This window comes from Cucumis melo, chromosome 4 (assembly GCF_025177605.1).
Source record: "Cucumis melo cultivar AY chromosome 4, USDA_Cmelo_AY_1.0, whole genome shotgun sequence".
NCBI lineage: Eukaryota > Viridiplantae > Streptophyta > Magnoliopsida > Cucurbitales > Cucurbitaceae > Cucumis > Cucumis melo.
This window is the reverse complement of record NC_066860.1, coordinates 13,109,537-13,132,157: the sequence shown is the minus strand read 5'-3', so window position 1 is coordinate 13,132,157 and position 22,621 is coordinate 13,109,537. Positions and strand designations below refer to the sequence as shown.

The window sequence follows — 22,621 nt, the reverse complement described above, 5'->3', positions numbered from 1 at the left end:
CCACATTAATCAATAAATACAATTATTTTAAATCACATTATTAAATGTTAATATCAATATATCAAATTCAACATTGAAAAAAATCAGAGTAAGAATATGAAATAGTAAAAGGAAAATGAAAATCACTCAAAACAAACATGTAACCTTATTAGACATGTGAACTAATTGAAAATTAAATATAGGGAGAGAATTTACTTTTATATATAATTTGAATTGGGTATTATTTATTATGATGTTCCAAAATGTTACATTAAATCTAATTTCTATTTAATCATTACACCTTGAAACGGTTCAAAAATTTAAAGTTGTGTTATTCAAATATTAGTATAGTTTGAAATAAGTTTTAAAATATTTATAATCATAAATACATATTTTTTTTTTTCCAGTTACAAAGAACTTCAAAAGTGTGTATTTAATTGGAACATTCTTTTATATTTTTTATTTAAAAAAAGAAGGGTTGAGAGTGAAAATTGATATTAGTTTTAAGATCTCAATTTTTTAGAGAGACACGACTGAATGGTTATGGTGACCTAACAGATTGATTGGGCAGCAAATACTTCAAACTTCCAAAATAAAATTGTACAAAAATGACAACAGGCTCCGGCGCCATCTTTGCAGCCACTAGCTTCCCCTCTCCGCAGCTTTATTCACCACCGGCGATATTAACAAAAAGGCCGACCAGATGCCACGTCATCCCCAGGATGTCCCTAAACCAAAGCCCATCAACAGGCCCAAAAAAATCTCTCACCTCTTCTTCTTCTTCTTCTCTCTTAGCCTCAATCACCAATCTCTTATGGGGCCCATCTCTCCCACCGGGGCTCCTCATAGCCACCGTCCGTACCGCCTGGGAAACCACCTGGCAGCTCATGATGGCCCAGCTCGCCCCTTCCGACACCTCCGGCAGCTACACAAGACCCGTCTCTCAATTTCGCGCCACCAAGATTTCCACGAACAACCTCCATCTCTACGTCGGCCTTCCATGTCCATGGGCTCACCGGACATTGATTGTTCGAGCTCTAAAAGGCCTCGAAAACGCTGTTCCGGTCTCCATCGCCGGACCTGGATCCGACGGATCTTGGGAATTCCGAGAGAATCCAAAGGCTGAAAATGAAACCCTAAACCCGGGATTGGATAAGGCAAATGGGTGTAGAACTTTGAAAGAAGTTTACAGAATGAAACGTGGAGGCTATAATGGAAGATCCACTGTGCCAATGCTGTGGGATGCGGAGAAGAAGGAGGTGCTTTGTAATGAAAGTTTTGATATAATTGAGATTTTTAATTCGGGTCTTAATGAGTTGGCTGAGAATCCAGAGTTGGATCTCTCACCGCCATTGTTGAAGAGGAAGATTGAAGAATGGAACAGCATTATATATCCTAATGTCAACAATGGAGTTTATAGGTAATGATTCAGTTACTCTATAAATCTTTCTTGTGCGTAACCTTGCTAATGTCAAGTTTGGTACCATTTGTTGATCTTTGATTCTTTGTTTTTTAAAATGATTTCAAAATCCAAGTTAAATCTTGAAAATTGTAGAAATCAAATTAGCTAAGAATGCAAATGTTTACATAGTAAATAATGAGAATCATGGATAAGGAATTGAGAGAAAACAAGCACAGTTTACAAAAAAAAACTCAAAACGAAAAACCAGATTGTTATCGGACCGTGCTTAAAAATTCTTTGTAACTTGTGTAGTTGTTTCGTAATGTATGCTAAGTATCAACTGAAATTATAGATTGAACTGAAGACAAATTTTATTTGGATTCTAACTTTAGTTGTAAGGTTTTGAGGAATTATTTGTTGTATTGTATACTTTCAACTGATATTTTAAAAATTTAGCTAAATTTTGAAAATGAAAAAAAGCGATTCTCAACAACTTTTTTTGTTTCTAGAATTCAACTACGAATTGAGGTGTTTCTTAGAAAAGAAGAAGAAGAAGAAGAAGAAGTGAGAACCATAGTATGAAATTTAGGAGAAAACAAGCATGAATTTAAAAAACAGAAAGCTCAAAACAAAATCATTATCACTCGGGGCCTTGACTTTTCACTTTTGTGTTTAGAAACTCTGCCTCTTAAGACCACTTCTACCTGATGTTTCTTTGTTTGGTTATCTACATCTCAAGAATGTTTTCAAATACTAACATTCATAGTTTCTAAAAACTTTTCTTTGTTTTTGGAATTTTGCTTTAAATTCAAATGGTTTGAAAAGATCTATATCACTGTAAAGAAATTGTGAGAAAACGAACTCTATTTTTTAAAAACTTAAAATCATGAACCAAACATGGTCATTTATAGCAAAATGCTAAAAATTAAATTATGTCTACATAGGTTTGCTATACGATCTTACTTGAATACGATCTCTTCTATAGGTTGTCCAAATGTATCCTTGAGTTATAAAGAAATTTACATAGGTCAATTACTTGTGCTTTCACTTCCATGGCAAAAATTAACTACCAATCATCATTCCTTATATTGGTTTATTTTTGTTTCTTTAAGAGTAAAGTTGTTCTCGATGTGAATATGATAGGAGTGCTATTAGAGTGTTATAGAATATTAAAAGGTATATTAGTAATTAGCTAGGAAGGTTTTCAGGTGGTTTGGTTGTAAATAGAGGGAGTGGAGAATGTTGTAGGGTCGAATGATCTGTCCGATGTGATTAATCTGTACATGTAAACTGACTTAAACATTCGGAAAAAAAAGGGAAAAAAAGAGGGAGCGGGAAAGGAGGAAGTTTGAAATCAATTTAGTTTGTTTATGACTTCATTGGCTTGGGTGATCTCACGAGAGAGAGAGGGTCCAATTGCCTCAAACACGTGTTTTATCTTGTAAGTTTTTTTTACCTATTATATTTCAATATTCTATTAGTTTTGTTTGGGTTCTATCAATATATTAGTTCTATAATGTTGCACCATTTGTAGATGTGGGTTTGCTCAGAGTCAAAAAGCATACGAGAAAGCCGTCCATGAGCTCTTTTCAATTCTCGATGTGTTAGATGACCATTTGGGCCATTCACGATACTTGTGCGGTGAAAATTTGACTCTAGCTGATGTTTGCTTGTTTACAACCTTGATTCGGTTTGATCTGGTGTATAATGTTCTGTTTAAATGCACCAAAAAGAAGCTAGTCGAGTATGATAATCTTCATGGATACATGAGAGACATTTATCAGGTAATATGTTATTTAAATCCTTCAACTACTTTTCATTGAACTAACTATTGAAAGCTATCCTTGTATATTGTTCACATGCTGGGGTTTGTGAATCGTGAATCAATTGGATACCCAAACTCGCCCACAATGGACGAGTGATGAGCAATAAACTTTGTATATATTACAGGGAAGAGGTTCGCTCTAGGCTTTTGGAAACAATGATAGTTTAGTGTTTATAGTAGGAGGTATTTCATCAAAGACTATTTCCATCATATAAAATAAGGATCTTAATTCATCCAAATAGTTTAAAAAATGACAGCTATCAAAAGGAAGGCCTAAACCCATTTATAGCCATGAGTGTTTTCAAAGCGCAAGGTGCACTCTAAGGCGACAAGTTTTTTAATTGCCTCAAGACGGGAGGTGATAAAAAGGATTGAAGCGAGGCACATTTGATAAAATAAAATAGTAGATAATAATTAATGAATAAAAATGCTCTATTTGAGGAAAAAGTATTTGAAAAAAGATATAAAAATAAAAATGATTTTGTTTCTACTTCTACTCTTTTTCTTTTTCAAATTCTTCCTTTTGGAAATTTTCACAAAATATAATAAACTAGTAAAATATTTACGGTGCGTGTAACAAAACCCATCAAGTTAGTCATTTTTTAAATATTTCATGTTTTTCATTTTTTTTGTGATTTTTTTCAATGATTTTCTTCTTTCCCTTTTGTTTTTTTAAGTCTTTTAGATTTGGGTAACAAAATCTGATTTGTTTTCATCATCTTTCTTCTTTTCCTTATATTTTTTGGGTCTTAGATTAAGGTAACCAAATATGGTTTTCTTCTTTCCTTTTTTATGTATTTCTTTTCATCGTTTTTCTTTTCATCGTTTTTTTATTTTCCTCATATTTTTTTAAGTCTTAGATTAGGGTAACCAAATCTAAGGATTGTGTATAAAGAATCTTTTAGATTGAATAGCTAAATCTAAACGATTGTATACAAAAAATAAATAATCGTGTACCAAAAGAATTAAAACAAATCGTGTAGCCAAATTAAACAATCGTGTAACTAAATTAAAAAAATAAATTGTTTAAATTTGGCTATCTAAATCTAAATGACCAAATCTAAACGATACTAAACAATAACCAAATCTAAACGATCGTGTACCAAATATATTAGGCGTGTTGTTGACGACATGATTAACGGAGATTTTTTGGTACTTTTCATTGTGGGCCTGTGAGTTTTTTCCATTTTCGGAATTGTTCTATACATCGTAAATATTTTGTCGCTTTGTTATATTTTTGAAAAGACCCTTCCTTTGATACTTACCTTTACAAACTTTGATTGTTCAAATCGTTTGAAAGGCGGAAAAGACAAGCGCCTTATTAAAGGTGCTCACATTGGGTACTTGCAAGGCGTTAAGGCCTCGCCTTGCCTCACCTCTAGCATCAGGCAAGTGCCCAGCTGTGCTTCAACAACACTGGCTTCAACTTGTCCAAATGATGTTAAGTAGTCTATATATCCTAGTAGTCGTGGCCAATGATCTAAGGGCACACTTGCAATCAGTCAAATTATGCTTTCATCTAGGATTTCGTTTTGTTTTCTTTTGGAGTAGCCGTAGCCAATGATCTAAAGGCACACTTGCAATCAGCAAATTATGCTTTCATCTAGGTTTTCGTTTTGTTTTCTTTTGGAGTAGCCGTAGCCAATGATCTAAAGGCACACTTGCAATCAGCAAATTATGCTTTCATCTAGGTTTTCGTTTTGTTTTCTTTTGGATATGAAACAATTTCATTGAATAAATGAAATATCAAAAGATATAAGAGAAAGATCCTTTTAAAGGGTATACAAAAGATGCTTTCCATTTGGTACTTAGAAACGAGAAACTATCACTCTCGATGACCTGTACATCTTTACACCAAAAGAAAGCATTGGTAATGGCGAACTTTAAAACTTCCTTTAATGGTTCATCTTTTGTTGGAAATTTCTAGCATTTATTTCTCCCCAAACCGTCCTTAAAATCGTTGAGATCATACTAGTCCAAATACGCTCATTCATAACCTTGATAGGGTGGTCTATGTTGAAATAGATACAATTTTTTCTACTCAACAGACACAGAATCAGCTCCCAATACAATATCATTTTAGAAAATATTTGGAGTCTTGTTGGCTGTTTTCTGACTTTTACCATTTTCCTAATGCTACGTTTCAACTCCTTTAAGTTGTAAGCTTTCATCCCAGATTTAACAAATCATGGTACCTTCTATTTCAACCCTTCTTTGTTGAGTCGAGTTTAGCAACGTTGGGTACTTATATCTATTTGTAAGGCTCTTAACTTCTATCACCCCTTAATCAGTGTTCTTTCAACCTTTCACCAGATTCCAAAGGTGTCGGCAACTTGCAACTTTACCGCAATAATGGATGGCTACTACAAAACATTGTTTCCACTAAATCCGGGGAGTATTCGACCAACCATTCCTACCAGTTGTTATCATGAAGCACTGTCAGTACCTTCCAAAAGAGGATCACTTCCATTCTTAGGCAGAATTGAGCAGGTTTCAGCTTGACAGAGGTAATTCTCCAAATCATTTTAGTTTAGGATTCATAAATTTGTGTTTGGATGATGTCTTATACTTTCCAGATGAATAGAACATTTTATAATGAGATTGTTCTGTGTGTGTCGGTAAAAAAGGAATCGAAGTTATTCAAAGGGCTTTTGTAGAACATAGCTACTAGCATCTTGGTTCAACCCTCTCTAACTTTTCTACTATGAAAGCAGAAATAATAAAGAAAATTGAATTTTAATATGTTGAGAAAGAGCAACAAATACAAAAATAATTAGACTGAGATGCACAATTAATATTATCTTCTCTTCATTTGTCTCCTTTAGAATAGAGCCAATCTTTAGTCTTTCTGCCAATTATTCTTTGAGAAGAGAGGAGAAAGTAAAAGAAACAATACTCTTGAATTGAGTTGTGTCAAACAAGTGGTAAGAAGACGTGCTCATATGATTTTAAGACTCCATGAAGTTAAACTAATGAAGGTTTAATAAGTATCTAACTAGAACTTCAACGTCCAATAAAAATATGTTTATAATATTAAGCTTTTTTTGATAAGAATATATATTTATAATATTAAATGATAACCAAAAAAATTGTAAGAATTTAAAGGTGAATGACAAGGAACATCCACAAAAAGGCCTACTAAAAAAGGGAAATAAGAGAGGAGACCAACCAAAAAATTAATAAAATTACAAATGACACTCTTCCACATTTTGTGAACTAACAGATTTTCTAACTACACAAACCCATCTTGCTTCTAATAGTAAGTGAAACACGTGACATCATTCAACCAAAGAAAAGACAATACGAAATTATGAATCGAAATTTTCCAATGGAGGTTCCAGAACTTTATATTGCTAACTATGTAGTCCAAATTGAAGCAACAAACTTGGATAAACTGCAGCCTGCTTTGACATCATGGGCAAAGTTATCCACATTACATGAGTTTTATCCTATCTCACTATTAAAAATTCAGCTCTGCAAGCTTTGAAGTGCTGAATTTCAAAACCTATATTGCTAATAATGCTCACCACCAATTTGAAGCGTCAAACATGAATAAATTGAAGTCTAGGACATTATGGGTTTAATGGTGGTGGTAGAAGAAATAGAAAAAATGGAAAGAATTGTGCTTGAAAAATTTTCACATTACCTGAGTTTTTATCCCATCTCACTGGTTAGAGGGTTAATTGTGTTCAACCTCCCCATCTATAGCACATGGAAATTGAATATTGGATATTCGATCAATGACAGCATTCACGTGACAACTCATTGCTTCAATCACTTGTTCAACTTTCATATTTTTGAGCTCCCGACGAATATATATGGTCACAAATGATGCCTTGGACTGTAGACCTCCTGGTCCTGCAGGCATTATGGCAAAACCGGAAGGTCTCAAAAACAAACTATTCCTACAAAACCTTGGTAGGAGAGAGATATGAACATCCGCTTCTGACATTTGTGATGATAGGATGAAGGAGCAATATTCATTCTCTGTAGACTCTTGTAGGAAAAATTTATTGTCCTGTCACGTTAAAGGAACATAACATTGAACTGCAAAAGTTTTGGGCAAGGATCAGGTAAAGAAGTTTATGTAAAGAGAAGTACCTTAGAATCCTCGTCTCCTATTTCTTTTTTCATACTTAAAATAGTGCAAGAACTTTCATCTGTTGCCAAAAGTGCAACTGCCATCTCGAGCTGTGCTTGTGAATTTTTGCTCGTCTGTTTGTCGTCATGTATGTAAGTTTGATTGGCACAGAATGAGAGATAGAAAATTAAATACAAGTTTAGTTTCTAAACTTTGAAGTTTGTGTTTATTTGATCTTTGGACTTCTAAAAGCGTCTCAAAGGTCTGATCTTTCATTTGTGTATAGTTTCTAAAAAATTTAATATTAACTAATATGCTAGATATACAATTGAATTTTATTTTAATACAATCTTAAACTTTCTCTTCTATATCTAGTAGATCTCTAAATTTATACTTCTGAAAGTGAAGGAACCAAATTAGACACAAACATCTGAGTTGAGGGACTAAATTCATGGAGTTAAGGAAGGAGCATACCTGAAAAATGTGATTATTTACGTCTAGATATGTTAACAGTGTGGTGGGGGTTTCAGCAATACATACGGTACGTATGGCAATACAATCATCGTGATAGCCAATGTAACTTGCTTTTATGTCTCTCGAAATCCTTATTTTATCATCAGAAAACAAATCCCATGTTCTTTCTGTTGGAAAAGGATTAACTGTTTGTAGAAAATATTTCCTCAGATTGTTCCCAATTGTCAGCAAATCAGGCACATCTGTTATTACAGTAATGAAATACAATCAAATATTTAGGATAATATGCAGATTCTCTCTAAACTAATCCCAATATCTTTTGTTTAGGCTGCACACATTTTTTGTACAGTTCATGCAAGTATTTTTCATTTGGAAAACAAGAAACCTTACCCATGCTTTCATCGAACATATCTGGAGTCACTATCCTGCCATTTATACGTTTCAAATTTTGCGATATCATGCTGATCCATTGCTTTGCAGTTAAATGAAAGTTTGGAGTGAACGTTGAGTGCATATGGTTAGGGATGTCAATCTTCTTCACCTCTGCATTTTCTATCCATATGACCTGTAAAAAATAGAAAATATAAATCAATAACTTTTTGTTTAAGCTTTTGGAGTTTATTCAAGTTTTGTATAAAAAGCTCATTTGGTCCTTGCAATCAAATTTTCAATTATTTAAACTTCAATTATAAGTTTGGTTTTTGAAGTTTGAGGGCTTATGTCCATTCTCTGTATGTTTTACAAGTGTTTAATCGGTTCACAAACTTTTTAAAGCAATGTCTGTTTGGTTATTTAACTCTAAAAATTGCCAAATAGGGTTTTTCATAATTTCAATTCTGAGTCTAATAAATGTTTGGCGTATTGATGTTTTTTTAAATTAAAGATACCAGGAAAAAAGAAATAAAAGTTAATGGTACAATTAGACATAAACTTAAATTTTACAACCAATAAATAAAATTATATTTAAAATACTTTGAACATATAAGATACCTATAAGGCATGTTATGACCCATTAAACACAAAATTAGACACTTTTGAAACAAACGCTTCATTATTTAGAGACCAAACTTGTGATTTAATTATTCTTTTATAAAAATCTTCATCAACTTCAAAGAACGACTCATATATGTATGTGTATACATGTACGTGTGTATATGTATGTGTATATATGTAACGTGTATAAACAAACATAAAAGTTGGATTTCAAAATTCTGTACTTATTAAAAAAAAAAAAAAACTCAATCACGGAAAGACGATGGTTTTCTGTAAACAAACCTCAGACAGAAAACCAATCGGTCGAACTATCAGTCCTGAAGGCCTCCGTTTATATACAATTTTCTGTGTAGGATCAGCTGTCATATTCTCAAAATAATCAGTTGACACATCAAAAATTGCATATGTATCCCCCACGATCAGTTTCTTAAATCTCAAAAAGCGAGTGTTCCATCTTGGCAGGAATTCAGCTGGCAGTCTAAACTGGGCATTCATCTATCATATGATAAAGTTAATATATATATATATATATATATATATTTCTGTGTTATCTAGAGTTTAAAAATGAAAAACACGATTTAGCAGGTTGGTTACCAATACAAAGTCCCAATCACATGGACCAGTCATCCAAAATTTTTTCAAAGGAACGAGAACAATTTCATCTGATTCAGAACAAATGATGCTTGAAAACATTGAAGCCCATTTCCCCTGTATAATGTGGACAAGGGTGAAAAATGTCAAACATACTATTACCTATCAACTTAAACTTAAGTCTAGCAGTTAAATTTAACGAGATATAAGTCTTTTGTTTGATGACTTCTAAGCTTACAGGAGAGAAACAGAAATAATTGAAATCTAATGTCAGGTTGAGGATAGCTCACCCCATCCATCATTATTGACATCAGTGAACGTGAAGGAATAGAAAGAATGGCAGTCTCGACTGTACGTTCAACTGTATATCCATGAGGTGGTGGAGTGTGGAACATCTCTTGAAATTCCTCTACAGCACCTACTGCTGGAGGATCCAAAATCCAAGCCTTTGCTGCGATAGCTATTGCCATGAATTCCTTGTACGCAGCTTTTATTATATTATTTATCCTTTGCACTTCAAGGAAGTCGAGTTCATCATTGTAAAAAATGTCCACCAGGCACGAATGCTGCAATGTTGATTCTGTTAATGATTCTAACTCGCACAACAGCATGTTTGGTGGTGATTTCAAAGGATAAAAAATTACTCTTGTCGTCCTCAAAACCAAGCATGTTTTCCATTTGAAATCGAGTAAATGTTTGGTCATTCACTTTTAAAGATGCCATATTTGAAAGTGGTCCGATCATGATAAAAAGTGATTTCACTTCCAACATGCTGTTACTTCAAGAAACTAGTCTAAAATAGCAAATAATAACTGTTTAGTGGTAGAAGTAAAACATACATTAGAGTTATCATATGAAACCTCAATAGGGGCATCGTTTTCCGGATTAGACACTTCTTCATGATCATTTATCTGTTCAACGGATGGTTTGGGCACCAATCCCTCAATCTCGGGTAACTTAGTTTCCGTTGCAAGCAACATTTCTGAGCACTGATTTTCAGTGCGATCTTTCAGTCTAAGGGTTGTCTGAATTGAAAAGGAAAAGATTATAACATTGTGAGCTAATGTGACATAGTTCCCTCACACATAATTTGGATTAAAATTGAGCCTGGAAATTGTAGATTGGACAATAGATTTCCTAATCAACCATTCCTGAAACTAGATAGAAATCAGTGAAGTCCATATTTTAGAGTGATTTTGAAAATGTTCAAAATCACTTTTGTTGTTTCAAAATAATTTTGAAACATGCTTTAATCCTTCCAAACCAATTTTGATGATTTGAAAATTGTTTTTAGAAGTGTAAAACCTAATATGCAATTGATTTTGAATGATTATAAGCATGTTTCGTAATGATTTTGAAAATGAAAAATGTTATTTTACCGAAAACATGTTCAAAGGATCCAACAAAGAATGCTTGGAATCAAGAGTAATTCCCAATCGTGGTTTCTCATACACTGGACAAGGGTGATTCCACAACAAAATGGGCTAGTGAAGTCATTGCAATAAGCCATGTCCAAGCTCTTAGTTTTTAAGCTCTTAAAAGATCAGCACTAATGCTGTTTCTTTCACGAGTATTGGAGTCCCTCCCACTATAATAATGTGTTAAAGGGAAAGAAACCAAGATCTTACCATCTTCTTGAAAAATCACAAGCAGCTCTTTTATTTCTTCACTGCATACACTACCTTTCCAAGTCCCATTTCAGAAATTGCAGTGGACTGGATATTCTGGGTGTTCCTTTCTCAAATCAGCATCAGCAAAGGAGAACTGCTCAAATATTTCCTGGAAAGAAAGTTGAAGTAAAACATACCACAATGAACTTTATCTTAACTTCTTCAGGCCATACCAATAAATTCTTTTGCTTATAAATGTCAATTGGTTTAGGGAATGAAAATCAGATATTGCTCTTCTTTTCTCTTCACAGAGAAATGCTACATCTTGATGAAGGCCTATTCATAATCTATAGTAGAGTTTGATGGCTTACAATTCGAAAGTATAGTTCTCAGAAAAAAGTATAATTTATGAAAAGATGGCAATCAACATTAAAATGACATAAGATTCCAGAAGAATCAAATATGTATAAGTTTATACATGTCTGTATTTACATTGAAGGACATACACTAATAGGTTACAATTAAGGACTGTTGAAGAAGAAAAGAGAAATGCTGATTATACATAGCTAAATCTTTCTCAGAATTTTAGATAAATTAAACAAGAAAAAGAAATCGATCACAATAGATGGAAATGGAAGTCGAAATGTCCATAGATAAGAACCCTTTTTACTTAAGAAAAAAACATCGTTGATTTAGGTCACAATTTCACCAGAAACTCCAAAATTAATCAATTATAACATCCATCGTCTTTCTAGTTTGCATATTCCCTGTGTTAAACAAGATTTCGTGTATTGATAGTCAGCATAAGGGATCAATGTAGTAAAGATAATCCGGCAATGGAAGGGATGATCTAAACAAAGAGAAGGCAGATTAAAATGTGTGCTTACAGTGAAAAATTGTGATAGGAAACAGGGAAATCGAAATTCCATTAGACGAGGCTTCAAGAAATCAAGAACACAGAAGAGGATATCATAATTAGAGTGTAATAAAGGGATAGAACTGTTTGATCACCCTTGTGAGTGAGCAATTTGAGGTTTCCGAGAACTTTAATGGGGGAAAAGGAAATAGAGAATTGAGGGATGAAGGAGAGGGAAAAATGTCAAATAAAATCCGTATATAAAGCTTTGGGGATTCTTTTTTTCATAAGAAAAATATTATTTAAGGTAATATTCTGATAACTAACATCTTATTTATTTTTTATGTTCCATATCTTTGATAAGTTGAAAACAAACTTACTTATAGGAACTGTTTTTGAGGTTGAATAGTCTTAATTTATAAATCTTTTTTATATTAATTTTTTTGCAAAGTTATTATTTTGTACTATAATATATATATATAATATATATATATATATATATATATATATATATAAACAAAATGTTAACCAAACTATAAGTCTGTTTAGAATGAATTAAGAAAAAAAAAATGTTTTTTAAAAAATTCATTTTCATAAACGTGTTTTTAGGCAAAAATTGATTTGATTTGTAATAGAGTAAAAGATTTGTATATATATGGAATTTGTATCATCGGTGGTTTGAGGTGTTCGGAGACTTCACTGTAAAATGATAATCAGAAGTTGGCTTATTGGAAGTCAAACAATGACAATTACCAAAAAGAAAAAAAAATTGTGTCACAGAAAAATGACCAACTTAAGGACATTAACCATTAAACATACAAAATTTATTTTCCTAAAAGTTGGTTTCAGGTGTTTATCCTAAACCACATTATTCTATAAATTTATTTTTTCAAAATTTATTTTATGTAGTTGCGAAATACATTATATTTTTTCCAAAACAACTTATTTCTTAATTTAATCAAATCGAAACACACTCTAACTTTATTTATTATTATTATTATTAACCAAATTAATTCTCTAGTGTCTTTATCGAAGTGTGAACTTTCATAATTCGGTTTAATAATTTTTTCATATTTCGGTTTAATAATTCTTTTTAAGTTCTTAAAATTGTGTATTAAAACTTAATATTGTTTTAATGTCAATTTTAACGAATGAACTAGAATTGTTTTTGTTTTTTTTTTTAAAAAGAAACTCAATTAATCTAATTGAGAACCACAATGTATTTTTTTTAAGATTACATTGGGTTTAATTATCAAAACTATCTACTCAAATAGAACAAAAGAAATCAAAATAAATTTTATTTTAGTCGATTTAAAAGATATGGTCAATAAATTGAAATATTTTGATAATATTAAAAAATAGGGGAGGAACAGATATAGATTGGGAAGACATCTCCTATGAAGATATCAATTCCACTATTCAAAAGGTGTGTTTAGAAATTTGTCAACAGCAGAAGCACGCTACAAAGATTGCAAAGGACACAGATCATCGAAGGGAAATGGGATCCTTTTGCAAGCAATAAGGAATTAATAACACTCCTTCTAGAAAGAAGAGTCGTTCCAAGAAAGTCTTTAGAAGGAGTAAAACGAGTGAATCACATTGGTACTCTAACCGCAAGAGAAAGTACCACGACAAAAGTAAGAACAAGCAGAAATTTTCCAAAGAAAATACCACATGTTTCAAATGCAATAAGAAGGGTCATTATGCCAATAGATGCCTCGATGTCAAGAAAATTAACCTAATGGAGATTGATGAAAATGAAAAACAATCTCTTTTGAAGGTTGTCAAATCTGAAGAATTATTTTTCGAAGAAGAGGAATTCTCCTCCGAAAAGGAAGAAGATCTTCTCAACGCCCTCCTCGAAGAATCTTCAAAGAAACCTTCGTTGTCAGAAAATGAAACAGACAACGAAGAGGCGATTCCTTGTTCTGGCTGCATTAATGTTCTCACAAGCATCCAGAGAGGTCTTTTAGACATCATCGAAGAAGTCAATGATGAAGCAATTAGAAAAAAAGATACTTTTGAGACTTCGAGAGGACTTAGAGACTCCCGATCAAAAGTTCAAAGATCCAATGAATTTCAGCTTTCAAGTTGTGATAAATCTATTATCAAAAGAACATGCTGCACCGGTTAAAGTAACAGATCTCCAACATGAAATTAAAGTCTTGAAGAAGGAAATTAACGAAAACAGACAACAAATATCTTATCTTGAAAATGCAGTTGTTGCGATTCAAGAACAGATAATTTCAAAAGAGAACGTTGAAACACAAAGTAATGAAATCAACGTTATCAGTAAAATATTTAATAAAAAATGGCTAACTAAGGTTATGTTAAAGATTAAAGATTATAAGTTTGAAGCAACGACATTAGTTGACTCAGGTGCTGATCAAAATGTGATTTAGGAAGGAATCATTCCATCCAAATACTTTGAGATAACCAGAGAAAGTCTCAAAGTAGCTGGTAACAATTCTTTAAAAATTAAGTACAAGCTATCCAAGGTACATGTTTGTAAAGAAGACGTGTGCCTCGTAAATTCATTTCTCCTCGTTAAGAGCCTGATTGAGGAAGTAATTTTGGGTACTCCATTTCTTACCCAAATTTATCCATTTACCGTTTCAGACAAGGATTTAACTTCTCAGAAATTTGGAAAGGAGATTATCTTTGAATTTTGTAAGCCAGTTATTCAGAGGTATCTTTTTTTTTATTCACTGTATTCATCATATCGTCTTTCTTCTTTTCTTGTTTCTCTCTCTTTTTTCAGGTGCTTGCATGTCTTTCTTTCTCTTTTTTCTGCTTCTTTTTTTTTCATTCACTGCATGCATCGTATCATCTTTCTTCTTTTCTTTTTTACGTTTAGATTAGGTAACCAAATCTGATGGTGTATAAGAATCTTGAAAAAATTGGTTAGGCATTTAAGTTAGGGTAACCAAAACTAAAGATTGTGTATAAAGAATATTGAAAAAAATCGTCTATACCAAATTTTGAAAAAAAAAAAACGATAGTGTAGCCAAATCTAAACGATCATATACCAAATTTTGAAAAAAAAAATTGTTTAGATTTGGTTCCAAATCTAAACGATCATATAGCAAAATCTAAATGATCGTATATCAAATTTTGAAAAAAAAATGGTTTAGATTGGTTTAGATTTGGGGTAACCAAATCTAAACGATCGTATAGCCAAATCTAAACGATCGTGTAGCCACGTCTAAACGATTGTGTAGCCACATCTAAACGATCGTGTAGCCAAATCTAAACAATCGTATAGCCAAATTAATTAAACGATCATGTAACCAAATTAAACGATAGAATTGAAAAAAACAAATCTAAACGATCGTGTACCAAACAATAGTCAAATCTAAACGATTGTGTACCAAATCGCATTACGCATTGTTGACAGAGCATTTTTGGTATTTTACACGGTGTGCCTCTAAACTTTTTCCATTTTCTGAATTGTTCTATACAGTGAAAATACTTTACCGCTTTTTTATATTTTTGAAAAAACTTCTAAAATAATTTTATTTGATTTTTCTTTAATAGATAAAAAACCCAGTTTGATGAGAAAAGATTAACAAAATAATAATAATAATAAAAAATAAATAAATTGAAAGAGATATTTAAAAAATACAAAAAACTAACTTTGATTAAGTTTTGTTTGGTTGATTTTTCATGGATTAAGTCTTAATACGATTGTTTTTATTTATTAATTTATTATTGTTTTTTGATATCGAAGAATAAACGTGAATTTCAAAATTGATCTAGTTAGTTTAATTCTATTATCCTTAGATTTTCAAAATCTCAGGCCATCCTAGAAACACCAATATGGCTGACATATAAATCATGTATCGATTATATTTTATGTGTTATGAATATATAATGATAATAATATAAAGCACCACTTATGCTTGTGATTTAAATTGCACCACCGGAAGAAATTTGGCCTTTAATGTCGGTTGACAACCGACATCTTTGCTAATGTTATTAAAGGCCTTTAGTGTCAGTTGGACTTTAATGTCGGTTTAAAACCTATATCTTTGATAGCGTTATTGAAGACCTTCAATGTCGGTTTAAAATCGACGAGTTTAAAATCGACATTAAAGTCTTGTCTTTTGGGTCCATTTTTACAAATTTATTTTTATTAAATTCTTGTATTAATGTCCATTTTTTATGTCGCCAAATAGTTAAAATTAATGTTATTTGTCTCATGTTATGTCTAACAATGTTTTTTTAGAAACTATAATATTTCTCTTTTACTTGTATATATTTAAAACCAAATCTTAATATTGTGTATGTTTATATATATAACCTGGCTCCAAACACAAAGAAAGTGAAAAGTTTAACTATTTCATTTATCATCCTTTGCACCAAAAAAAAAAAAAAAAAAAACATTAAGAGAGCAATAACAAAAGTTGCAACCAATAAGAGGCCAAGATGCTCCACAAATGACTAACTTCAAAATCTTATGTCACAAAGATGAGGGCCTAACTAATTGTATTAACTTGTAGCCATTTCTTCTATTGCAGTAATTCGTTTAGTGGTAGCTCCCAGTGAAAGACATCATGATAATTTTAGGTCTTAGGCCTTAGTTGGTAAAAAAGCTAAAATCGTTATTGTAATATAGCTCAACAAGAGATGGAAGTAAAGAATGTGAACTTATGAAGCACCAGATTGGAAATAATCTCAATGTAAACGGACACTAAAAGTCAAACTGACACATCCGAATGCTTAAATCTCTGTACCAAATAGAGGTGAAGATTTCTTTTAGTTTTGGTAAAATAGTCATACAACAACTAGAGATCGTCAAATTTATTCTTAAAGAAAAGAAACTAAGAAGACATACCAAGGTCCTCCAGGAAGTCTTAGACCTTGGCTTTGGCCAATTGTTACACCCCATTTCGGACTACCTGCTAGCTTAGACCGAAAGACGGCGCGAAGCTGATCGACAACACTTTTCTCTACCGATATCTGTCGATTCTGCTGAATTCTTTAACGTGATAAACTTACTAATCTAGTATATAAACTATTATACATGCAACACAACACATCGGAACCTAGACTAATCATATACATACATGAACTGTAGCCCAAAAATAACTGATTTCGCAAGTAAACCTGGAGACACCTTAACCAAAACATAACCAACAAAGGTTTACACAACCGCAGCTCCTAAAGCTTACACAAACTGTAGAGTATCTATATCATACAAAAATATATACATCATAACACAACAGACTCTATGCACAACTCTAACCACGTACTGACAATCTATATCGGAGCTTCAGTAGACTAAGGCAGTCTATCAGGCATCGGGAACTCGATCTCTACTTGAAAAGTGGGTAAAACATTTTGGAAGGGTAAGCTATAAAGCTCAGTGAGTGACAAAACTTTAAAACTGTAAATCGGAACTCATGATAATCTTTGAAAACTTATAAATCTAACAAGCAAAGCGTTAACTGTAAATATTTTCAGAAAATAGCTCCTTCAAATATTCAATACGTATATCTATAAAATCTAGCAAGAAATTTCTTATTTATAAACTATTTAACTAACATGACTTCATTATGTTGTGTAGGAAACGTTTAGTACAACCAACGTTTATTAATTCTACGATGTAGTGGGGCTTGCCCATCACTCCCATCATCTTTGTCATAGTGGGTCTTGCCTAACACTCACGACAACATCATTGTCACGGAGTACACTCAACATCAACAATGGAACGTAACCTGTATGCACACGGTATCCTCTAGCCTTAGGCTCAAGATATCAGTCATGTAGTCAATGAAAATATCATAAAGCATATGAAAACATTAAAAGATGTATGCTTATCTTAACCTTGCATAAACTCAAACTTACTCATGTGGAAAAACTAAAAATCTTAAAATAATTTTTACTTAAACTATGTTTGCTTAAACAAATGCTATTTCAACTGCTTTTCAAAACTCATTAATTACGTGCTAACATGTGGATTCCATTATGAAATCTAAGCTCGAAACTCATACTTGAAAATTAAATATAGAAATCATATATCATTTATAAACTCTTAGTCAAGCACGTTAAACATTTAGTTATAAGAAACATTTTTTTAAAGAATCATTTTCAAAACTTGTTTTTGTCACTCATAGTCTTAAACTAGTTCCCCGGTGTGTAAACCTGACCTATTTTCTCTTGGCCTGTCAAACAACCAAAATCGAGTATTAGAAATCTAAATATTATGATCTTGAAATGTTTTGCTTGATATGGCTCACTAAAGATGATGCTTAAGAAGTCTAACTTTAAGAAATAAAACCATATTCCACACATTTCTCAAAATTTTTCAGATTCGCATCATGGAATTCAAATGATCACAACTCTTTCAATACTTAACCAAAATAAGAATTCTTTATGTCAAAATCTTTATTTGTAGGTTTTCTATAACTTACCTCAAGGCATGTAAATCTAATTCCCTGTGTATAATCTCAGACATCCCTCGAAACAGAACCACTCCAATAATCACGTACAACACGACCCCTTTAAATTGTCCCTACAATTTAACTTATTTTCAGTCATTTTTTGTTCACGATTTCTTCATGAAAGTTGTATTAAATTGAATAAGCTTTCTAAAAATACCAAATAGAGATCCTAACTCCACCGGTACACCCTAAAATACTAAAGAAAAACTAGAGATCTTCTGATTTCACGTGAAAACAACCTGCCTTGTCTTCTCTGTCAAAAATCACCCAATGAACATCAGAATGTGCTCAAACTTTCTTCATAAAATTTGTTTGAAAATGAATTATCTTTCAGTAAATTTAAACCTCACCTCTTAATTCTTTTTGTATAGCTCGAAATCAATAAAAAACGAGAGATGTGGTTAATGAACTATAGAGAAGTTTGTCTTGCAAACTCCTTGTCTTCTTCAACATACATTTTTTTGAATTTCTTCTTCTTTCTTTCTTAGCCTTCTACCCTTTGAAACCCCTGTGAAATTTGATGAATAAATGGTAAGAAAAATGGCGAAGAATGGAATGAAAGAAGTTTGGCGGTGGAGGAAAAGAGAAGAAGAAAAAGAAAAATAGAATTTCTCTTTTCTCTATTCTTTTTTCTTCCTTTATATCCTTTCTTTTTTCTTCTTTTTTTTTCTTTTATAAAAATAATTAATTATATAACAAAATTATACACTTAATTTTCATTTTCTTTTATTTCTTTCATATTTAAAAAAAAAATTCCAAAGAAAATATCGGGTTTACACCAATTGTGTAGAATCAAAATCCTCAACGTTTGCCAAGAAAATCTCTCGACTCTGTCTCTAATATCACACCTTCATCCTCCCTAATATGTCTTGCAACAAATTCACTAAATTTTATCTACACATCAAAGAAACATGTTCTACATGAATTCTACCACAAGATACCTTAAATGGGACCCATCTTCAGAAACAGGATGAATGAAATTTGTTTATGTCAAGAAGAATAAGAAAATAAAATACTTGCTCTGGGAAAGTATAGCCATCAGAAAATCTCAACACGAGTTGGCCAGTCTTGTACTAAATCCTTTAAGCCAGCCTATATTACTATAAATAATTCTAAAAAGTAGTAAAAAGTATTCTAAAATACAAAATACCAACACCAACATATTAGAAATAGATAAACATTGAACAATGAATTTTGAGAAAGCCATTAGCCTCCTGAAAAAAAAGACAAACAAACAAAAAATATGTATAAATCACCACATCCCAAAGTACCTTCCCAAGGAAACATATTCCTTGTGAATCCTTTCTGTCTTTGTTTGATAGGTTGAATTTTGCAGCAAGCTTGCGAACCTCATCCTGTAGATGATTGTTGAGGGAATATAAGGTTGAGAGAAGAAAAATATTGCTAAAGTTACAACCCTAGAAAAACATTTTAAGAAGATAACAATCACATAAGTATTCCTTTTTCCTTTAGACCCAAAAACTCAAACATTAAAAAGAAAAAGTAATAAAAAGAAAAATAAAAAGATCGAACCTAGAGACAAATTTTACAAACTGTGCTGCCTTTTTCGCTACACCATCTCTGGCAATCGCCGCAAACCTTGAAAAATTAATAAAAATGAAATTCTGAATTTTTTTCTTTGAGTCATTTTCAAATATGCCTTTGATTTAATCACAATAACATTTTTTAAAATATATATTTTTTGTTCTTCTATTTTCTTTTCTTCTCCAGTTTTTCTAATTATTATTATTATTATATCATCTTTTTTCTTCTCGAGTTTTTTTAAAAATCACAATAGCATTTTTTAAAATACATATTTTTAATGAACCATAAGAGGGTTCCTGAAGTGGCCACAAAAAGAGAAACTACTGATGAGTGCAAGATCAAGAGTCAAATGGCTTCTAAAAGCATTGACATGTCAGATGATGCAAATGACCATGACACAGAAAAAGAAAATAGACAAGTTCTAGAAGAAGAAGTTGGAATAGAGGACTTGACGATAGAAAAACATGATAAGGTAAAAGACATCTACTTTTATTTTTTTACTCAAAGTTATTATCTAATTATTAAATATCTGATCAATCAACACTTATGTGCGACGAAGGTTGGTGACGAGAATAAAGATGTTTGTGCATCAACTGGGACTTTGACAAAAGTGAAGGTCAGTATGAATGTGATTCCTATAGTTTCCAATTTCTCGGACGCAATATATTAATATGTTCATATTTTCTTTCACTATATATTGTAGAATGGAACTTCTTGTCGACTTGCGATTGGGACCAAGAGGACAATGTCGTTAGTGCTGGAACTATTTTTGACTATGACATGTATAGTGACAACGTGAAGGTATCAGTGGACATGGTTGCCGATGGTAACTACTTCGTCCCTGTTCCAACAAGGGAAGGTATGACTCTGCTTACCCAAGAAGTCGGTTCACAGTTGTTATGACATTGTCATTTGGTCATTCCTCTAGATGAGAAGGTAATGTGTTTTTAAAAGATGGATTTGGTTTAAATATATTTCATATGGATGACATTTTATGTTTGTGGCAGATGAAAAGCATGTACCAAGCTGATCCGCGATTATCGTCGTTGACACTAAATACAAAGATAGCACGAGTTACACTACGATTATTGCTATGGAAACTTGATTATATTGGGTCGAAGATTCAAATTCACGTACCTGCTAAAGTTTTTGGGTATCAATGGACATGTTGCATATTCCTCAAGACACTCTAAGAATTTTGTCAAATGCAACCTATATCAATCCAATGTATTGGTGCATTCATGTTGTAAGGTACCTATTTTACACATCAATTACATAATATAGTAACATGTACCACGCACTAAAGTCCATTATGCTGTTCATATTTGTAGTCACCTTTACAAAGTGATGGAAGAGAAAGGAACGTTGGGATCCTACAAGTTTGTAGACACTGGCTCTATTTCAGTTGATATAAATAAATAAGATCGAGTATAGGTCCTGAATGCTAGATTTTTTGAGACCGACCATCGTCAGATTTTGATGTTTCCATACAATTCAGGGTATGTGTAAAACTTTTTTCAGCTAATGCACCTAATGAACTATATGACCTTCATTCTAAGTTTAACTCATACTTACCTATCAATATAGAAATCATTGGTATCTAGTTGCCATCGACTTTACAAGGGGCACAGCATATTGGATGGATCCTTTGAGAAACTGAATTGAAGAAATATATGATAGGAAAATACGTGTTGCGAAAATGAATAATAACGACACCAAACATGTATCGACATATAAGCCTTTATTAAACAGAAACAGTGTCGTCAAAGCACATTTCTTGACAAGAATTATGTGTAACGAAACATTACAATGACAATATATTAGTGTCGAGTTATATTGAAAGGTGACACACTTAAAGTGTTTTTATAAGGGTATTAATGACAATATATTCGTGTTGAGGTATAGATAATGGTAACACATTTAAAGCGTCAATATAAGGTTATTAATGACAATATTTTCGTGTCGCGTGAGAGACAACAGTAACACATTTAAAGCGTCAATGTAAGTGTATTATTGACAATATATTCGTGTCAAGGTATAGATAAAGGTGACTCAATTAAAGCGTCAATGTAAGTGTATTAACAACAATATATTCGTGTCAAGTGATAGATAACGATGACACATTTAAAACGTCAATGTAAGAGTATTAATGACAGTATATTAGTGTCGAGGTATAGATAACGGTGGCACATGATTTGCGTCAATGTAAGGGTATTGATGACAATATATTGGTGTCGAGTTATAGATGACAGTGACATATTTATTGTGTCAAGGTATAGATATTAATGAAACAATTTTGGTGTAATCTAATCATATTTAACAACACATTTTTCAAAGTGTCGTTAAAGAGTCTTTCTGGACAGTGGCTTCAATGATCCAAAAATTGTGTCGATGAAACTCTTTATGACATATTTTATTTCGTTAAAACCCAAATTTGTAGTAGTGTAGACCCGAGAACCCTTTAATTTCCTTCTTCACCTTCAATCTCGGTCGGACTCATCCTCGAGGTGGCTTGAGATCTCCTTAGACTTGCTCTCTACGTCTAATCTTGGCCAAACTCAACCCCAAGTTGGCCTGAGAACTCTTTATATTTCTCTTTTCTTCAAATCTCGGTCAGACACGACCTCGAGATTGTCCGAGCTCTGAACTTTCTAAGCATTCTGTCCTCCAGTTCGATTGAACCAGCACCTCGATGCCCCTACCATAGCACCGAGATTTGCTCTCTATTTTCTATCTTGCTTGATATCTCTCAAGGTTGGACCAAGATTACCTTTCCAAGGCACTTACTTTGGTTAACAGTCATCTTTTCCTCTTACTTA

General features: G+C 32.3%; 2 protein-coding genes and 1 long non-coding RNA gene across 14 annotated transcripts; 1 reads left to right on the top strand and 2 right to left on the bottom strand.

Moving 5' to 3' along the window:
* Window positions 1-452: 452 nt before the first annotated feature.
* On the top strand, window positions 453-10,006 carry LOC103489843 (uncharacterized). Of its 11 annotated transcripts, none has more exons than XR_007820538.1 (5): window positions 476-1,399; window positions 2,916-3,165; window positions 5,520-5,713; window positions 7,696-7,828; window positions 8,242-8,467. XR_007820538.1 is itself a non-coding variant. In XM_008449158.3 (4 exons), exons 1-3 carry the CDS (start codon window positions 588-590, stop codon window positions 5,706-5,708), a joined length of 1,251 nt encoding a protein of 416 aa, XP_008447380.2. In that variant the 5' UTR covers window positions 453-587; the 3' UTR covers window positions 5,709-5,713; window positions 7,666-8,045. The 11 variants fall into 11 exon arrangements, 9 of the variants coding, with proteins under 9 accessions (XP_008447380.2, XP_050940335.1, XP_008447382.2 ...); XR_007820537.1 differs by having other exon boundaries at window positions 8,089-8,467; XM_008449158.3 differs by lacking the exon at window positions 8,242-8,467 and having other exon boundaries at window positions 453-1,399; window positions 7,666-8,045.
* LOC103490060 (homeobox-leucine zipper protein HDG2-like) lies at window positions 6,886-12,036 on the bottom strand. The gene is made up of 10 exons (XM_008449431.3): window positions 11,843-12,036; window positions 10,974-11,124; window positions 10,185-10,370; window positions 9,636-9,911; window positions 9,349-9,462; window positions 9,037-9,249; window positions 8,152-8,326; window positions 7,762-8,003; window positions 7,308-7,421; window positions 6,886-7,224 (listed from the first exon to the last, which is right to left on the bottom strand). The coding sequence occupies exons 2-10, from the start codon at window positions 10,974-10,976 to the stop codon at window positions 6,886-6,888; spliced, it is 1,662 nt and encodes a 553-aa protein (XP_008447653.2). The 5' UTR covers window positions 10,977-11,124; window positions 11,843-12,036.
* A 4,818-nt stretch (window positions 12,037-16,854) lies between these two features.
* LOC127148889 (uncharacterized) lies at window positions 16,855-19,852 on the bottom strand. Of its 2 annotated transcripts, XR_007820099.1 has the most exons (5): window positions 19,529-19,852; window positions 18,608-18,765; window positions 18,415-18,510; window positions 18,228-18,328; window positions 16,855-17,531 (listed from the first exon to the last, which is right to left on the bottom strand). It is a non-coding gene; the product is annotated as an uncharacterized LOC127148889 (long non-coding RNA). The 2 variants fall into 2 exon arrangements; XR_007820098.1 differs by having other exon boundaries at window positions 18,228-18,510.
* Window positions 19,853-22,621: the final 2,769 nt, after the last annotated feature.